The 21,164-nt window shown below is 40.5% G+C and overlaps 1 protein-coding gene across 1 annotated transcript in view; it reads right to left on the bottom strand.

The window, feature by feature from the left end:
- The window catches only part of LOC128688317 (DNA polymerase delta interacting protein 2), a gene marked incomplete at its 3' end in the record, with an annotated part of 32,743 nt that extends 11,803 nt beyond the window's left edge, over window positions 1-20,940 (bottom strand). The window contains 3 exon segments of the mRNA XM_070081283.1: window positions 16,866-16,971; window positions 17,133-17,300; window positions 20,803-20,940. Of these exon segments, the coding sequence (XP_069937384.1) occupies window positions 16,866-16,971; window positions 17,133-17,300; window positions 20,803-20,894 (366 nt within the window).
- Window positions 20,941-21,164: the final 224 nt, after the last annotated feature.

The raw sequence follows: 21,164 nt of genomic DNA, 5'->3' as shown, positions 1-21,164 counted from the left end.
AGTTTTTATGAGGATAGTGAGGCTCAGGTTAGGATGTGTAGAAGAAAGGGAGATTACTTCCCAGTAAAAGAAGGTCTTACACAGGGATGTGTAATGTCACCATGGTTGTTTAATATATTTATAGACAGGGTAGTAAAAGAAGTATATGCTAGGGTGTTGGGGAGAGAGGTGGGATTAAATTCTGCAGAATCAAATACAAAATGGGAGTTGACAGTTACTTTTTGCTGATGATACTGTGTTTATGGGTGAATCTAAAGAAAAGTTGCAAAGGTTAGTGGACGAGTTTGGGAGGGTGTGTAAAGGTACAAATTTGAAAGTGAACATTGATAAGAGTAAGGTGATGAGGGTATCAAATGATTTAGATAAAGAAAAATTGGATATCACATTTGAGAGAAGGAGTATGGAAGAAGTAAATGTTTTCAGATATCTGGGAGTTGATGTGTCAGTGGATGGGTTTATGAAGGATGAGGTTAACCATAGAAATGATGAGGAAAAAAAGGCGAGTGGTGCATTGAGGTATATGTGAGGAGGCGGTTGGAGGCAGTGGAGATGTCCTGTCTAAGGGGAATGTGTGGTGTAAATGTTATGCAGAGAATTCAAAGTGTGGAAATTAGGAGAAGGTGTGGAGTTAATAAAAGTATTAGTCAGAGGGCTGAAGAGGGGTTGTTGAGGTGGTTTGGTCATTTAGAGAGAATGGATCAAAGTAGAATGACATGGAGAGCATATAAATCTGTAGGGAAAGGAAGGTGGGGTAGGGGTCATCCTCGAAAAGGTTGGAGGGAGGGGGGTAAAGGTGGTTTTGTGGGTGAGGGGCTTGGACTTCCAGCAAGCATGCACAAGTATGTTAGATAGGAGTAAATGGAGACGAATGGTTTTTGGGACCTGACGAGCTGTTGGAGTGTGAGCAAGGTAATATTTAGTGAAGGGATTCAGGGAAACCGGTTATTTTTATATAGCCAGATTTGAGTTCTGGAAATGGGAAGTGTAACAGGACAGTATATATATAATTGGGCCCTGATATTACATTCTAAAGGGAGTTTATAATATTATTTCAGGTCACTTTTTATATTGTATCTTTATGCTTCTAAACTGTTGTATCTGGGCACCTCTGCAAAAACAGTGATTATGTATGAGTGAGGTTAAAGTGTTGAATGATGATGAAAGTATTTTCGTTTTGGGTTACCCTGCCTAGGCGGGAGACGGCTGACTTGTTGAAAAAAAAATGTTCCATAAAAAATGGAGCTATATGTGAAAACACAGTAGGTGGAGTGAACAACTCACAGAAAAAATTGGGTTATATTCCATGCCACCTTGACAGCCAAACAACTTTTCTTATATGTATACAATTCACCTAATATAAACTAAATATTATACAATGATTTTTAAAACCACACGGATGTTATGGGCATTAATGTATATTATTATAGTATGATGCAGGATGATTTAACCTAGCATAACCTAAGAAAGTTGTTGCTGATTAAGTGGCTTGATGTCTGTGGAGAGGCTTGGTGTGGGCCATAGATGAGATGGATGAAGTGGATGGCTGGAGGTTCATGGGAAGAGGTCGATGCAGAGTTATTATTTACAGGAGCCCTGAAGTATTCTCCTATGTCTGCTGTGCATTATTCAGCAATACTTTATACAGCTGATGGTAGGGCATCATCAGCAGCTTTAGATCAGGGCTTCTAGATATGTCAGCATCCTCTTCAATGAAAAAGTCTTTAAGTTTAGCAGCAGCATGAAACTGCTCCCATAACTGTGAAAGTGTTAACCATTTCTTTGCAGGCTCTTCTTTCTCATCCCCTTCAACTCTCTGAGTCCCTTCTATCTGGTAATTCAGCTCTGCCAACATTTCCTCTGGACTTCTTTCTTCCTTATTATCTTCTAACGGTTTATTGATGTCTTCTGGCTGCATGTCCTCAAAGCCCTCACCAAGCAATCTCCTTGCCAACTGAACAGTTACCTCAACTGTGAAATATTCACCTGTGAAATATTCACCATGCTCACCATAATTTTCTCCAGCCTGCATTTATTGTTGATTGGGGCACATTATTCCACAAAGCTTTGACATGGGGTAAGGCACTTGTTGAATTTATACAAAAACTCTAGAGCTCCAAGCTCAGAGTCATTGTCTACTGCTGCAATCAGTTTCTGCCCCACTCTGTGTGTGTGCAGATAAACTTAAATAGCTTGATTACACCTTGATCCAGTGGTTGTATCAGTCATGTCGTATTTGGTGGTAAAAAAAAAAAAAAAAACATTAAAGTTTAACCCTTTGGGGGTTTCGGACGTACTAGTACGGCTTACGACTCAGGGTTTTTGACGTACTAGTACGCCTAAATTCTAGCGCCCTCAAATCTAGTGAGAGAAAGCTGGTAGGCCTACGTATGTAAGAATGGGTCTATGTGGTCAGTGTGCGCAGTATAAAAAAAATCCTGCAGCACACAGTGCGTAATGAGAGGAAAAAAAATTTGACCGTGTTTTTGGATTAAAACAGCGACTTTGCACTGTATTTTCGTATGGTATTTATTGTTATATTCTAGTTTTCCTGGTCTCATTTTATAGAATGGAAGACATATTACAGAAATTGAGATGATTTTGACTGGTTTTACAATGAAAAGTACCTTGAAATTGAGCTCAAAGTAGCAGAAATGTTCAATTTTTACCGAAGTTCAAAAGTAAACAAATCATGCCAAGCGTCCAATACACATCAACTGGTGAGTCTAATATTCTTTCACAAGTGCGCTGATATTATTTATATTATTTATATATATTATTTATATGACAGGGTGGATAGGGGGGCAATGTGGCAGATGTTGCAAGTGTATGGTGTAGGAGGTAGGTTACTGAAAGCAGTGAAGAGTTTTTACGAGGATAGTGAGGCTCAAGTTAGAGTATGTAGGAAAGAGGGAAATTTTTTCCCAGTAAAAGTAGGCCTTAGACAAGGATGTGTGATGTCACCGTGGTTGTTTAATATATTTATAGATGGGGTTGTAAGAGAAGTAAATGCGAGGGTCTTGGCAAGAGGCGTGGAGTTAAAAGATAAAGAATCACACACAAAGTGGGAGTTGTCACAGCTGCTCTTTGCTGATGACACTGTGCTCTTGGGAGATTCTGAAGAGAAGTTGCAGAGATTGGTGGATGAATTTGGTAGGGTGTGCAAAAGAAGAAAATTAAAGGTGAATACAGGAAAAAGTAAGGTTATGAGGATAACAAAAAGATTAGGTGATGAAAGATTGAATATCAGATTGGAGGGAGAGAGTATGGAGGAGGTGAACGTATTCAGATATTTGGGAGTGGACGTGTCAGCAGATGGGTCTATGAAAGATGAGGTGAATCATAGAATTGATGAGGGAAAAAGAGTGAGTGGTGCACTTAGGAGTCTGTGGAGACAAAGAACTTTGTCCTTGGAGGCAAAGAGGGGAATATATGAGAGTATAGTTTTACCAACGCTCTTATATGGGTGTGAAGCATGGGTGATGAATGTTGCAGCGAGGAGAAGGCTGGAGGCAGTGGAGATGTCATGTCTGAGGGCAATGTGTGGTGTGAATATAATGCAGAGAATTCGTAGTTTGGAAGTTAGGAGGAGGTGCGGGATTACCAAAACTGTTGTCCAGAGGGCTGAGGAAGGGTTGTTGAGGTGGTTCGGACATGTAGAGAGAATGGAGCGAAACAGAATGACTTCAAGAGTGTATCAGTCTGTAGTGGAAGGAAGGCGGGGTAGGAGTCGGCCTAGGAAAGGTTGGAGGGAGGGGGTAAAGGAGGTTTTGTGTGCGAGGGGCTTGGACTTCCAGCAGGCATGCGTGAGCATGTTTGATAGGAGTGAATGGAGACAAATGGTTTTTAATACTTGACGTGCTGTTGGAGTGTGAGCAAAGTAACATTTATGAAGGGATTCAGGGAAACCGGCAGGCCAGACTTGAGTCCTGGAGATGGGAAGTACAGTGCCTGCACTCTGAAGGAGGGGTGTTAATGTTGCAGTTTAAAAACTGTAGTGTAAAGCACCCTTCTGGCAAGACAGTGATGGAGTGAATGATGGTGAAAGTTTTTCTTTTTCGGGCCACCCTGCCTTGGTGGGAATCGGCCAGTGTGATAAAAAAAAAAAAAAAAAAAAAAAAAAAAAAAATATAATTCTACACGAATGCAGTAGTCTGCATAACAGTAAATCTTATTTTTTTGTAAGAATAAAAATTCAAAGTGGAAAGCCAAAGAAATATAAGAGGGGCCTGGGGATGTGACTAACGAACAGAGAACTTATTTTAGTGCCAGGAATGTCTTTCTTGTTTATTCTGGACCCTATTCAGAAATTGGCATCCTTTGAAATTTGTGTGAAACTGGCAAAATTGCTAAATTCTGACCACTTTATTGGATAGTTGAAATCGGTAAATGGGTGGTTTCTTGTACTCATTCGATAGAAAAAATGAAGTTCTAGCAAAATAGCTATGATTTTTGTCGACTAGTACACTGGAATTGGCCGAAAATAGGGCTCAAAGTGGGCAAAAATCGCCAATGCGTAAACATCGTCGAGACCGCTAACTTCGCGAGAGCATAATTCCGTAAGTTTTCCATCAAATTTCATACTTTTGGTGTCATTATGATCAGGAAAAGATTCTCTACCTTTTCATTAGAAAAAATAATTTTTTTGTTTTTGAAATTTGGCTGACCCTGAGAACAAGTCTCTGAGAGGACCTGTCGACCCCCAAAGGGTTAAATTTTGTAATAGGTCAGGATGAGCAAGGGAATTATCAAGTCAGGAGAATCTTGAATACGAGGCTCTTGTGCACAGATAAAACAAGACTTCAGGAATAAAATGATGCTTGAACCAGTCAGCAAATAATTCCTCTGTCTTCCATGCTGACTTGTATGACCTCCAGATAACAGGAAAAGTGATTTTGTCTTTCCATTTTAAATCATGGGGATTCTTTGAGCAATAAACAAGCATGGGTCTGCACTTAATGTCACCTGTTACAATAATGCACAGCTAATGCAATAGCAGCACTTTTTTTTTTTTTTGCCTGTTGACGTAAGCTCTAAAAGGCATCTTTTTCCAGAACCATGCTCTTTCATCAGCACTAAACACTTGTTCTGGTACACAGCCACCCTCAGAAATCATTTCCAGTAACTCAGCAGGAAAATTCTCTGCTGCTGTGAGGCACTCTCACCACTGAAAATGGAGGGATAACACAAGACAGAAATTGTACGGTACATGCTCAAGAGGCAACTGGTGGCGTAAGCGGGAGGTGAGGGGGAAGGATGTAAACAAAGCTAGGTCTACCGTGAAACAGAAAAGGCCTGAGGCACATGGATGGGATACTGGCCTACGTGACGCACGCAAAAGGGTAACTGGCATGCATGTACTGCCACAATGGCTGGTCATGTTACAGTGCAAGGTGGAAACAGGTAGAACTGACATGAAGGAGGTGAATTTACAGGCAAAAGGTGGAAATAGATACAAAAAAATGAATTGCAAACAGACAAAAACGCAGTAGATCAAGGTGCGAAAGGTGATGGTCCACTGTGCTGTTATAATTGGTGACATGTTCTTCTAAAAATTCTCCTCCAAAAATTTAAGACTTTCAACCCAAGAGCTGTCTTGCTAGACAATGTTGTATACAAATAAGGATCTTTGCTCATATAATTTAGATATTCAAGCAACTACTGCACTACAATAGCAGAGCCCATCATTGCCCAGGCAAATAAAAAAAGAAGTAGGATGCTATTTAAATTTATCAGCGTATCCAGAAAGACCTTAATTATGATAACTGGATTAGAACAAACTTTTCAGTTTTGTCAACAGCTGATCAGTATCTAGCAATCATTTTTTTCAATTCAAACAAATGCTGTGCATTGTCTAAGGCCTCCTTTTTCTTAGCATGTAGTGCTTCATTTTGGGCTACCCACTACTTACAGGCAGCCTAAGTGTTTACTGGCTGGGTAACAAGAGGTCATGGTTGACGTTGTCACACCAGTCATAGGCAAACTCGTATACAGCTTCTCCTCACTTAGCGACATACTCACTTACCAACGACTTGAAATTATGACGGGCTCTATGACAAGTCTGCATACCTAAATAATGTATACTAGAGCTGATTTTCTCTATTCTGTTTAATACAATATACAGTATGCTACTGAATAAACATTCAAAAATATGCCAGAAATGTTACAAATGGTGCAAAGGTGACATTAAATGAATATCAAAGATGGTTGACACAAACCCACTACCATTATATTATGCTCCTCACTTAGCGATGAATTCGTGTACCTACGTGGTCTTATGAACAGAACTCCGTCGTTAAGTGAGGATAGGCTGTGCATACATATACAGTCAACCCCCGACTTACGAAGGCCTCATCTTATGATAAAATCGACTTACGAAGCATTTCAGCATAAAAAAATTTCCCCGACCTACGAAGAAAAGCTCAACTTAAATTGTTCGTCCCGAACGAGGTCCGTCTGGCCAGAGCGCCTCAGCTCAACTAGTGGCATTGTTTACAAGCCAGGGCGGACGGTTGCACGCATACATTCGATAAATTTTGTATTATTCCATTGTTTTTAGTGCTTGTAACTGCTAAATAAGCCACCATGGGCCCAAAGAAAGCTTCTAGTGCCAACCCTGTGATAAAAAGGAGAAATACTATCATACCATGGTCAGCTGCTACTGCACCACCATTAGCTGTTGCTGCACCATGGCCAGCTGCTGCTGTACCATGGTCAGCTGCTGCTGCACCACCATCAGCTGTTGCTGCACCACCGTCACCTGTTGCTGCACCACCGTCAACTGTTGCTGCACCACCGTCAACTGTTGCTGCACTACTGTCAACTGTTGCTGCACCACCGTCAACTGTTGCTGCACCACCGTCAGCTGCTGCTGTACCACGGTCAGCTGCTGCTGCACCATTGTCAGCTGTACTACTCGAAGATGTGGAGAGACTGTTGTTGGTGTGGCTTAACAAGAAACAATTAACCCTAGAGGGTTAGCCACCCAGGATAACCCAAGAAAGTCAGTGTGTCATCGAGGACTGTCTAACCTAATTCCATTGGGGTCCTTAAGCTTGTCCCCCAGGATGCGACCCACACCAGTCGACTAACACCCAGGAGAACAGAAAAAATGCCTGGAACTAGTGCTCATATTGGTGAATTTAAGGCCAGCAAAGGATGGTTTGAGAGATTTAAGAATCGTAGTGGCATACACAGTGATAAGGCATGGTGAAGCTGAAAAGTTCCAACCCCAACAAGTGTTCAATTGTGACGAAACAGGCCTGTTTTGGAAGAAAATGCCAAACAGGACCTACATTACTCAGGATGAAAAGGCACTCCTAGAACACAAGCCTATGAAAGACAGGCTAACTCATGTTTTGTTGTAATGCTAGTGGAGATTTCAAAGTGAAGCCTTTACTCATGTATCACTCTGAAAATCCCAGTGTGTTCAAGAAAAACAGTGTCTCATATCTACATCTTCAATAATGGTAAGTGTCATTTATTCTTCATTTAGTACAGTATACGTACTGTGCATGTATCCTTTTTGTGCGTAGGAAAATGTATACACCTACCATCCGACTTACGACCAAGCTTGGTTCCGACCAACCGGTCCTAAGTCGAAATGGACGTAAGTCGAACCTTTGAAAATTGCCAACATATTGGGTAGGGCATAATGTCAAAACTTTCCTATTAAACTACCTACATAATACTGTAATGTAATGTACAATCATTATTTCATTCTTTTTACCAGAATTTACTTCTATTGTTGTATTTTAATTATTTATGTACTGTATATAATGTATACATGGTAGTGATATGTATTGTAAATTTTACATCGCATACAGTATCATATGTTACTATTATCTTTATGTATTGTCGACACAGTGGAAAGGGAGAATACCACTGGTAGTGTCATCCTGCCAGAATGTTGTTTAACCTATACCCTAAGCAAAGAGAAACAACTCTGGAACGTGTGTAATACGTATCCGGCTGGCTGGCTGGGTGGCCGGGTCTGTGGTTGGCTGGCTGGCTGGCTGGCTGGCTGGATGGGTGGGTGGCCAGGTGGGTGGGTGGCTGGATGGGTGGCTGGGTCTGTGGTTCGCTGGGTGGGTGCCTGGCTGGCTGGATGGGTGGCTGGATGGGTGGCTGGGTGGGTGGCTGGATGGGTGGGTGGGTGGCTGGATGATGGGTGGGTGGGTGGGTGGCTGGATGATGGGTGGGTGGGTGGCTGGCTGGCTGGATGAGTGGGTGGGTGGCTGGATGGGTGGGTGGGTAGTTGGCTGACCGAATGTGGCTGTCTCTTTGTATCTCTCTCTGTATCTCTCTCTCTCACTGGTACACGTAAGTCATCATACATAGTATACATTACCTAGGATAACCCAAAAAATCCAGACAAAGTGCTATACAGTGGATCTGTGCTCCAGTGCCCTAAATTAATAATAATATTAATAATCATTATTATTTCAATAATACATATGTACTAATATTAATATTATTATTAAGCTATAGTATAATAATCGTGTCCAGTCATTACTTACCTTAAGATAAGATAAGAGATAAGATTTCGTTCGGATTTTTAACCCCGGAGGGTTAGCCACCCAGGATAACCCAAGAAAGTCAGTGCGTCATCGAGGACTGTCTAACTTATTTCCATTGGGGTCCTTAATCTTGTCCCCCAGGATGCGACCCACACCAGTCGACTAACACCCAGGTACCTATTTGCTGCTAGGTGAACAGGACAACAGGTGTAAGGAAACGTGTCGAAATGTTTCCACCCGCCGGGAATTGAACCCGGGCCCTCCGTGTGTGAAGCGGGAGCTTTAGCCACCAGGCCAAATATCTGTAGTTTTAATGTAGAGTGAGAGGTGAGTAAACAAGATTAAATGAATAAATGAGAGATAAAGTAAAAGGACACAAGTGCAACTAATGTGACATTTATTGTGGCAACGTTTCGCTCTCCAGGAGCTTTATCAAGCCATTACAAACAATACATGGACACAGAGGGTATATAAAGGCTCAGAGTGAGGTGAATACTAGTGAGGTACCATTTCGATGTTCACTAGTGGTAGTAGTAGTAGTAGTAGTGGTAGTGACAAAAGTAATACAATATGGTAGAGCAATTAATTCGTACATGAGTAAAAGGATATAAAAGCTATTACTTGGGTAACATAAAAATAGGTTGGACAAATATAAACTGGAATGAGGCAGCTTGTTTCAGTGTTCACTCTCTGTGCTTTGTGTAGTATAACAGGAGAGACTATGTGATGGCAGGGTTTACTGTTTTCAGGAGGATTCTTGCTAAGACTTCGGAGATGGTGAAGCTGCCGTTGTTTTGTTTAATTGTATTCGAAACAGCGATCAGTGCTGATTCGAGGCACTTGCGTCTGCGGAAATTAGTTTCTTTGATCACTAATTGGGCGTCTCTGAATTTCATGAGATGATTGGTGGAATTTCGGTGTTGTACACAGGCGTTGTTCAGGTTATCGTTCCTACATGCGTAAATGTGTTCATTGAGGCGGGTGTCGAGGTTTCTGGCTGTTTCACCTACGTAAATCTTGTCACAGCCTCCACAGGGTATAGTGTAAACTCCTGCATTGACTGGTTCGTGGTGCTTGGATTTTGTCCTGGTTATATCCTTTATTGAAGTGCTAGAAGCGATGGCGACTCTGGTGTTAGCTTGTGAAAGTGCTTTTGAGACGTTCAGTGCAACCTGACTGTTGGGAAGAATTATAACTTTGCTGGGAGTGGTGTTGATGCGTGGAGAATTTATGATCTGAAGAGCTCTTTTCTTGCAGTCTTTGATGAAAAAAGAAGGAAAATGTAACTCTGTGAATGTTTGGTGAATGTATGTACACTCCTCGTCAAGAAACTCAGGACTACAAATTCGGTATGCTCTTAGGAAAAACCCGATGATGATGCCTCTTTTGGTCTTGGTATCTTGACTGGAATAGAAGTGTGTGAGATCATTTTTATTGGTGGGTTTCCGATAAACTTGAAATCTTAGGTTGTTGTCTACTTTGTGAATGAGGACGTCGAGGAAAGGTAGCTTGTCATTGGACTCTTCTTCTAGTGTAAACTGGATCGCCGGTTCAACTGCGTTGAGCCTTGCCTGAAGATCCCGTACATCAAAACGTTTTGGAGTTATTACGAGGACATCGTCCACGTAACGTAACCAAGTGACGCTTGAAGGGATGATGTTGGCGAAGTGTTCGGACTCTAGGTGTTCCATGTATAAGTTGGCTAGGACGGCACTTATGGGGGACCCCATTCCCATGCCGTAGGTTTGTTTGTAGAGCTTGTTATTGAAAGAAAAACAGTTGAAATTAACAGAGTTCAATTAAGTCAACAAAATCTCCGGGAGGTAGAGGAAGATTAAGGTCCTGATTGACTTTACGTCGTAGAACCTCGATGGCTTTTTTGGTAGGTACTTTTGTGAAGAGGGAAGTCACATCCAAACTGCTTAGTTTCTTGTTACGGATGGAGAGGTTACGGATGCGGTTGAGAAGGTCACCTGAGTGTTTAAGATGAGCGGGGCTGATGGTTCCCAGAAGGCAGGAAAGATGTTTGGCAAGAACTCCGGCTAGTTTGTGTGGAGCACTCCCTATTCCTGACGTGATTGGTCTGAGAGGAATATTGTGTTTATGGGTCTTGGGTAAACCATACATGTGTGCTGGTTTAGGGTTGCTTGGTAACGAGTACAGAAGTTTCTTCCCTTCACAAAGTAGACAACAACCTAAGATTTCAAGTTTATCGGAAACCCACCAATAAAAATGATCTCACACACTTCTATTCCAGTCAAGATACCAAGACCAAAAGAGGCATCATCATCGGGTTTTTCCTAAGAGCATACCGAATTTGTAGTCCTGAGTTTCTTGACGAGGAGTGTACATACATTCACCAAACATTCACAGAGTTACATTTTCCTTCTTTTTTCATCAAAGACTGCAAGAAAAGAGCTCTTCAGATCATAAATTCTCCACGCATCAACACCACTCCCAGCAAAGTTATAATTCTTCCCAACAGTCAGGTTGCACTGAACGTCTCAAAAGTACTTTCACAAGCTAACACCAGAGTCGCCATCGCTTCTAGCACTTCAATAAAGGATATAACCAGGACAAAATCCAAGCACCACGAACCAGTCAATGCAGGAGTTTACACTATACCCTGTGGAGGCTGTGACAAGATTTACGTAGGTGAAACAGCCAGAAACCTCGACACCCGCCTCAATGAACACATTTACGCATGTAGGAACGATAACCTGAACAACGCCTGTGTACAACACCGAAATTCCACCAATCATCTCATGAAATTCAGAGACGCCCAATTAGTGATCAAAGAAACTAATTTCCGCAGACGCAAGTGCCTCGAATCAGCACTGATCGCTGTTTCGAATACAATTAAACAAAACAACGGCAGCTTCACCATCTCCGAAGTCTTAGCAAGAATCCTCCTGAAAACAGTAAACCCTGCCATCACATAGTCTCTCCTGTTATACTACACAAAGCACAGAGAGTGAACACTGAAACAAGCTGCCTCATTCCAGTTTATATTTGTCCAACCTATTTTTATGTTACCCAAGTAATAGCTTTTATATCCTTTTACTCATGTACGAATTAATTGCTCTACCATATTGTATTACTTTTGTCACTACCACTACTACTACTACTACTACTACTACTACTAGTGAACATCGAAATGGTACCTCACTAGTATTCACCTCACTCTGAGCCTTTATATACCCTCTGTGTCCATGTATTGTTTGTAATGGCTTGATAAAGCTCCTGGAGAGCGAAACGTTGCCACAATAAATGTCACATTAGTTGCACTTGTGTCCTTTTACTTTACATATTGTCGGTAATTCTACCAACTTCATTACATAAACAAATGTTGTTGTTGTTGTTGTTGCCAGCCCGGACACGAACGGTTCCTGTTCACTGTCAAAAAAAATCTCATATTTGTTAATTTATGTGTTATGTAGCATGTTTATTATATAATTTTGAAAAAAAATAGATGGATTAAGCAAAAATGTCTATATTAACGTTTTATACACATTTAATGCGCCTCAGTGATTATTATTGTTATTATCATTATTAATATGGCGTCTTCAAGACCAAGTACATTCTTAATGAGTGGCTCTGAGACAGACAAGCAGACAAAGACAGACACACAGGTAGACAGAAAGACAGACACACAGGTAGACAGACAGAAAGACAGACACACAGGTAGACAGAAAGACAGACACACAGGTAAACAAAGACAGACAGGTAGACAAAGACAGACACAGGTAGACACACACACAGGTAGACAGAAAGACACACAGGTAGACAGAAAGACAGACACACAGAAAGACAGACACACAGGTAGACAAAGACACACAGGTAGACATAAAGACACACAGGTAGACAGAAAGACACACAGGTAGACAAAAAGACACACACTAGTAGACAGACAGATAAACAGACACACAGAGATACAGACAGATATACAGGCAGACAGATACAGACAGGTTTATGTGCAACAGTGAAAACAAATAGAGAGTTCGAGAGTAAGAGCCTTTCTTGCCACAATCTCCAGTGCAAGATTCAGACTTCATCTTAGAGGCCATGGTGACACATTGCCGCCATGAGTATTGTCAAATATTGTACAGTGGTGTGCATCAGCCGGCCCAGCCCAGCTGCCAGATGCACGGTCATAAGTCGAGTGGACGTATGTCAAGCAGGTCGTAAGTCGGATGGTAGGTGTATTTCATGTGGTACAAAATTTTTTTTTTCATACTTCTGGGTGTCTGGAACGGATTAACTGGATTTCCATTATTTCTTATGGGGAAAATTAATTCAACGTACAATTTTGTATATTATTTGAGAACAGTGATATTCGTGCCTTTGCCTTTATTCTGAATACAAATACAGTGGAGCCCCAGTTATCAGCTGTAATCCGTTCCAGAAGGTTGGCCTAAATCTGAAATGGCCGAAAACTGAGGTAATATTTCCCATAAGAAATAATGTAAATCCAATTAATCTGTTCCAATCACCCAAAAATATTAAAAAATACATTTTTTTAAAGAATACCTATAGTTTTACATATAGAAAACAATGAAAAAAATATAAAACAGTAATTTTAATAATAAATGAACATTACATACCTTTACTGAAGAGACTTGTTGGCATATGGAAGAAGGCGAGGAGGGGAGAGGGAGGAGAGTTTATTGTTTGGAAGGGGAATCCCCCTCCACAAGGACTTCAGGTATCAAGTCCCTCTCTGGAGTTACTTCCCTTCTTTGTTTTTTACTGGCACTAGGACCAGCTCGAGAGTCACTGCACCCGTCGCACAAAAAATCTGTCTAGAGAGGCCTGTTTCTGGCGTCTCTGTAAAATTTGCCTAAAATGGGACAAGACAATGTTATTGAACATGTTGCAGACACAGCTTGCAACAGTTATGTCAGGGCGATTATTTTCTGCAAAACTTTGCACCTCACTCCACTTGGCACAAATATCTTTAATTACTGAAGAAGGCACATTCTTCCCCCTCTCTTCCTCCTCTGTAGCAATATCCTCAGCTGCAGTCTGTTGCTGTTCCTGTTGAAGGTGTTGCAGCTCTTCAGTGGTTAGCTCTTCCCTGTGGTCGTCCACCAACTCTTCCACATCCTGGCCATTCATCCATCCCCATGGACTTCCCCAATGAAATGATAGGTTCCACAATAGGCATAGGGTCGTCAGGGTCAGCCTCAAACCCTTCAAAATCCTTGTCGAGGACACATCTGGACACAATTTTCTCCAAGCAGAGTTCAAAGTCTTGGAAGTCACTCCCTGCCAAGCCTTATCTAAGGCTTATGCAATGGAGGATATTGAAGTGATTCCTCCAGAACTTTCTTAGGGTCAATTCAGTGTCCGAGGTCACTTCAAAGCACCTTTGAAACATTGCTTTGGTGTACAGTTTTTTGAAGTTGGAAATGATCTGCTGGTCCATGGGCTGGATGAAAGGAGTGGTATTTGGGGGCAAGAACTTCACTGTGATGAACTTACACTCCTCAAACAATAGGTCTTCCAAGTCTGGAGGATGAGCAGGAGCATTGTCCAGTACCAGGAGGCACTTAAGTGGCAATTTATTTTCCAGGAGGAATTTCTTCACACACGATAGAATTCAAGAAAGACATCACTAAAATATGAAAGTGGAATGCGTGTGGCAGAACTTGCCAGGCTGTATGGGAAACCCCCATACAACCATCACTTCCATCGTGGCCAAGAAAACGGAAATCAAGGAAGCTGTTGTTGTAAGAGGGGTAAATATGCTCATAAAAATGAGACTGCAAGTACTCGAAGATGTTGAGAAGTTATTTTTGGTGTGGATCAACGAGAAACAATTAGCAGGAGATAGTGTTATGCAGTCGATAATTTGTGAAAAGGCAACGCAGCTGCATGACAATCTCGTAAAGAAAATGCCTGCAACGAGTGCTGATGTTGGTGAATTTAAGGCCAGCAAAGGCTGGTTTGAGAGATTTAAGAAGCATAGTGGCATACACAAGTGTAGTAATGCATGGCGAGGCTGCCAGTTCTGACAAACATGCGGCTGAAAAATATGTGCATGAATTCAAGGGATATGTAGAGGCTGAAGAATTCAAACCCCAACAAGTGTTCAATTGTGACAAAACAGGCCTCATTTGGAAGAAAATGCCAAGGAGGACCTACATCACGCAGGAGGAAAAGGCACTACCAGGACACAAGCCTATTAAAGACAGGTTTACTCTTTTGTTCTGTAGTAATGCTAGTGGGGATTTCAAAGTGAAGCCTTTACTAGCGTATCACTCTGAAAATCCCAGTGTGTTCAAGAAAAACAGTGTTGCCAAAAGTAAATTGTGTGTGATGTGGAAGGCTAACAGTAAGGCATGGGTCACAAGGGAAATTTTCCTTGATTGGTTCAATGAAGTGTTTGGCCTGAGTGTGAAGAAATACCTCCTGGAAAATAAACTGGAACTCAAGTGCCTCCTGGTAATGGACAATGCACCTGCTCATCCTCCAGACTTGGATGACCAAATTGTGGAGGAGTTTCGTTTCATCACAGTGAAGTTCTTGGCCCCTAATACCACTCCTCTTATCCAGCCCATGGACCAGCAAATGATTTCAAACTTCACCTCAGACACTCATTTAACCCTAAGAGAGTTTTGGAAAGATCACTTCAGTATCCTCCATTGCCTAAACCTTATAGGTAAGGCTTGGGAGGAAGTGACTTCCAGGACTTTTAACTCTGCTTGGAGAAAATTGTGGCCAGTGTGTGTGTGTGTGTGTGTGTGTGTGTGTGTGTGTGTGTGTGTCCAAAAGAAGGATTTTGAAGGGTTTGGGGCTGACCATGAGGACCCTATGCCAGTTGTGGAATCTATTGTGGCATTTTGTTGGATAGGAGTAGCAAGGATGTGGAAGAGCTGGTGGAGGACCACAACAAAGAGCTAACCACTGAAGAGTTGCAAGAGCTTCATCTCCAACAGCTCAAGAAATTGCTTCAGAGGAGGGAGAGAGATGGAAGAAGGTGCCTTCTTCAGAGATTAAAGAGATTTGTGCAATGTGGAGTAGGATGGAGAGATTTGTGGAGGAACATCACCCTGACAAATCTCTTGCAAGTTGTGTCGGGAACATGTACAATGACATTGTCTTGTTCGATGTTAGGTAAATTTTAAAGAGACACCAGAAACAGAGCTCTCTTGACAGATATTTAGTGCCACAGGTGTGCAGTGACTTTGAAGCTGGTTCTAGTGGCACTAAAAAGCAAAGAAGGGAAGTAACCCTGGAAAAGCACTTTGTACCTGAAGTCTTTATGGAAGGGGGATTCCCCTTCCAAACAATAATTAATCCATCCTCTCCCCTCCTCCTGTCTTCCATACACTATTATTGTTGCTATTATTGTTTTATTCTTCATGTCTCTGTTTTATTCATGTCTCATTGTTTTCTGTGTATGTACATCTATATTTCATATAAAAAAATTATTTTGTTTTAATACTTTTGGGTGTCTGGAATGGATTAATTAGATTTACATTATTTCTTATGGGAAAAATGGTTTCACAAATCGTCATTTTCAATATTCATCACACTCTCTGAATGGATTAATTACGAAAAACAAGGGTCCACTGTACTTTATTTAGGTTTGCATACCAGTTGGAGAGCTGGCAGCAAATCTGAGTGGTTGGTAAACGAGTACAATGGAACCCTAGTTTTTGTCTGGTCCAGTAATCGTACAATTCAGTTTTCAGCCACTTTATTCAGAGAAATTTTCCCAGTTTTCGTACATCCGCTCAGAAATTGTCCGTACCAGACGTGTCCTCTTGCCTGTGGGACATAGCCGCTCATACGTTCATGACTCAGTCTGCCTTTGTTACTCGTTCAGTGAGCATTACTCCGCTCATTCATCCGAAACATTTGGTAATAATCCATTGTTTTTTGCACTTGCAACTGCTGAATAAGCCACCATGGGGCCAAAGAAAGTTCCGAGTGCCAGCTCTTTTGTAAAGGCGAGAAACACGATAGAATTCAAGAAAGAACTCGTAGAAAAATACGAGTGGCGTACGTGTGATGTTAAATGTTCATTTACCAATTGATTAGTCATTTATATTTATTTCTCAATGTTTTCTGTAAAACTATAGTTATTCTCTATAAAATGTATTTTTTGTTAATACTTTTGGGTGTCTGGAATGGATTAACTGGATTTACATTATTTCTTATGGGAAATATTGCTTCAGTTTTCGTACAAATTGGCTTTTACAAATTGGCTTTTGGCCAACCTTCTGGAACGGATTAAAGACAAAAACCAGGGTTCCACTGTATGTCGCTAAGTGAGGAGAGTTTGTATTAATAAATGTTGAGAATACAGAGGAAAGATTAGCCTCAATGCAAAATACTTACAATGTAAGGACAATCTCTCGAGTCAATAAGTACTTGATAGTAAGTGTGAGCTCTTCCTTTCACTTCCTTTCCAACTTGGTTATAGTTCATGCTTTCTTCTATGGGTCTGGAAAATATTTACTGCATTTAACAATGAAAATAAAACTGTACTGCACCTCAAGGAAGTCATACTGCAATAAAAATTTTCTTTGTTGTTCACAATATTCTTGGTGAAGCTCAGCAAATAATTCTAGAAAATCACAAACTAAGCTGTAACATTTCTCTTACTTTGATTCCTTCTTGTTAGGAACATCTCTGTCATAAACTCGGGCTAGCCAGGGAAAGAGAACCACCCCTCGGTAGCCAAAAACTCTGTGTAGAAATAGCTGTCCTGTCTCATATTTTCCAGTCAACTTTGGAGGCTCAAATTTACCAACTTCAGCCAATCTATAATTACTGAAAACAAAGGACATTTAGTTAAAATGACATTACACAGTAGGTCAAAATGTGAAAATAAGCTAAGTGAATTAAAAATGAATCCTCATGTTCTACTTGAGATTGAAATGCATTTCTCTTGTATGAACTCAGTGTTTTTGTTTTCAGATTTTTTTTTTTTTTTTTTGCACATTCTCTAAGCTCTTGTACATCAAATATCTACTGGATATAGTAATATACTTGTGGCCCTATAAACTCCATCAATAACAACAACATACTATACTTATGTACTATAGTACAGTAGTAACAGACAATATTAAGTACAGTACAATAACTTATTACAAAAACTCTTGAATCTGGATTACCATTAAAACTTGCATTTATCTATTTTATCATTTTAATGAAGTTACAAATAAAATATATTATTTTTTTAGCAACAAAAATCACAGTATATTAATAAAATAATAAGTTTAAAAGAGCTAAAAATACTTTTTTATTATGTATAGTAATTGTGTGAAACAATGGCTACTCAGTCCTCCTTGTGGGGACTGAACTGCAGCCCTCCCAGACAAGAGTGGCATAATGGATTACCTTACCACATCTGGAGTGGAGTTTACCTGGAGAGAGTTTCGGGGGTCAACGCCCCCACGGCCCGGTCTGTGACCAGGCCTCCTGGTGGATCAGCCCCTGATCAACCAGGCTGTTGCTGCTGGCTGCACGCAAACCAACGTACGAGCCACAGCCCGGCTGATCAGGAACTGACTTTAGGTGCTTGTCCAGTGCCAGCTTGAAGACTGCCAGGGGTCTGTTGGTAATCCCCCTTATGTGTGCTGGGAGGCAGTTGAACAGTCTCGGGCCCATGACACTTATTGTATGGTCTCTTAACGTGCTAGTGACACCCCTGCTTTTCATTGGGGGGATGGTGAATCGTCTGCCAAGTCTTTTGCTTTCGTAGTGAGTGATTTTCGTGTGCAAGTTCGGTACTAGTCCCTCTAGGATTTTCCAGGTGTATATAATCATGTATCTCTCCCTCCTGCGTTCCAGGGAATACAGGTTTAGAAACCTCAAGCGCTCCCAGTAATTGAGGTGTTTTATCTCCGTTATGCGCGCCGTGAAAGTTCTCTGTACATTTTCTAGGTCGGCAATTTCACCTGCCTTGAAAGGTGCTGTTAGAGTGCAGCAATATTCCAACCTAGATAGAACAAGTGACCTGAAGAGTGTCATCATGGGCTTGGCCTCCCTAGTTTTGAAGGTTCTCATTATCCATCCTGTCATTTTTCTAGCAGATGCGATTGATACAATGTTATGGTCCTTGAAGGTGAGATCCTCCGACATAATCACTCCCAGGTCTTTGACGTTGGTGTTTCGCTCTATTTTGTGGCCAGAATTTGTTTTGTACTCTGATGAAGATTTAATTTCCTCATGTTTACCATATCTGAGTAATTGAAATTTCTCATCGTTGAACTTCATATTGTTTTCCGCAGCCCACTGAAAGATTTGGTTGATGTCCGCCTGATTACAAGCACACATCCCTTTATCCGAAACCCTTGGGGGCTGTATTGTTTCGAATTTCAGAAGGATTCTCAATGCCGCCGTGTGGTGGCGTGACCCAGCACGGACATGACCGATGCTCCACACTCCACAAAAAAACTTCGGTTTTTGAAACTTTTCACATTTCAGAATTTTGGATAAAGGGATGTGGACCTGTATTACGAAATTTGCATGAAAGTAAGTGGCTGAAATGTCCTTCCAAAGATTGAACTTCTGCTCTTCATTAGGTGACAAAATTTGTCTTATGTATGATATTCCAGTTAAAATTTTATGAAATAAAATCTGAAAATAATTCCCAACACTTTGACTTACTACATTATATTACTTCACAAGTTTGTTTTAGTAGTGCTCTGCTATACATATTCAAATACAGCATTTATGCAGTTTTGCATACTAAAAAAAAATTTGGGTTTTGGTTTGCAAATTTTTGTATATCAAATCAATTCAGCTTTGCAAACAGCGGTAGAGAAATGGAACAAGTAAAAAGAGGACATAAAAAGTGTTAGAACGTTTGGAAATTCTTAAAAAATTATGCAATGAACAAATTATTAAAGATTTGGCACCATGAGCATAGCTCTGCTCCTGTACATACAAAAAGGTTATTCCAGGGATTTCTGAACCAAGAAATGGATGGAAGATTGAATTTACAGCACTGAATATGAAATTTAAGAATGTTTTTGATAGAGTTCCCACGAAAGAATACTTTGGAAATTTTAAAATGTATACATGTATACAAACATATAATGTAGAATGCCTATCAGTTGGAGTTGAAATATACTATTAGTATTATAACTGGGGGAACCGCTAAACTAGTAGAGGTCAAACAGTGCTATTTTATTAACAGTTTGCATGACACTTAGATGAATAAGATATATGCAACATTTACATTTGTTGTTTAGACGTTTCACCAGCCAGCCACTGGTTGGCGAGACATCTGCATAATGCATATACCAATGTGTTGCACATATCTTATTCATATACCAGGTCATATGGCACATGGGGAATGCGAAGTGATTAAGTTTAATCCAGTGAAGGGGAGGACAAGTTCTCTTTCTTAGATCAAGAGCCCCTCACTGGCATCACAACACCTTCCCTGAGGGGAGGCTGAGATATACAATCTTCCATCATTGTTTATGTCTCTACCTGGGTACTGACCTCTCTTATACATTATATATCTTGATTTTCTAATGTTTGGTACCACTGAGGTTTTTGGAGTTGTCCTAGGTTATACACATTAAACTTTAATTACAGATCTATGTGCCTTAAACATACTGCAATAATTTATACTTGTTTATAGAGCCATCAAAACTATAATATTTATTTCAGCATGATACAATGTTTGTACAGAGATGAGGGACATTTAGTGTGCATACAGAAAGTCCATTGTTATGCCAGAGCATTTTTCTAAATTTATATTAATCTGGCAAAAGTAATAAACCCGTAAGTCACGTAGCACCTGGAGAATGGGAGGTATTACAGTCAGATCCAAGGAGAGGAAGTGCAAATGCAATTCCTTGGATCAAAAGCTCTTCACCGGCATCAAGCCACTTTGGCTTCTTTTTTGGGGTTAACCTTAGTAATGTACACGTATGTTAATATCCATGATAATTATAACCACCTATATTTGCGTACCTGACCTTGTGTGTACCTAAATAATCTTGCACCTGGAAAACTGTGTTGATACAACACTCATAAGCATGACAAATAATTACCGTATAGATACAGGTCTTGATACTAGTGTGGGGCCCAAGTGATGTTAAGTAACAGTGGAACTGACTTCTTGACGCCCAGAAGACGTTTAAAGATATGCATATTTAAACAATAACTCAAAGACCGAAAGATAAAACACAAAGTGTTGCATCAATATCACTCACTATTTACAATATACCTACTCAAACAGTATTTAAAACACCAAGTGTCACCCTGCTGGCCACCAGATTGGTAATTTATTTTTCAACAATGGGCATCCTACCTGGTATAATTAGCCACAGGTATCACAATAAATTTCAAGAATATTTTAGAAGCCTTATAGGCGACAGGTTTAGTGGAACACCTGGACCACATCCTCCCCCGACCTTCACTAAACACACACTACCATCAGCCATTCAAGTATTACTAGTTATTATATTTTTTGTATCTAGTAAAATCAATTTAAACTTTAATTATTTCGAGATAAATTAAAATTAAATTGCTAATATTTAATAATACATGATTTTGGTTAGTTAATGAGGTTTAAATCTTATCCACTACACTAGGGTAGTGGAATCGTAAGGGGGGGGGGGGGGGGGTGACACCATAAGTAAGTTTATTCAGGTATACACAAATACAGTTATA

The sequence above is a fragment of the Cherax quadricarinatus genome, unplaced genomic scaffold (genome assembly GCF_038502225.1).
Source record: "Cherax quadricarinatus isolate ZL_2023a unplaced genomic scaffold, ASM3850222v1 Contig2192, whole genome shotgun sequence".
Lineage (NCBI taxonomy): Eukaryota > Metazoa > Arthropoda > Malacostraca > Decapoda > Parastacidae > Cherax > Cherax quadricarinatus.
Note: the sequence above shows the minus strand (reverse complement) of the source record. Positions and strands in the feature narration are given on the sequence as shown.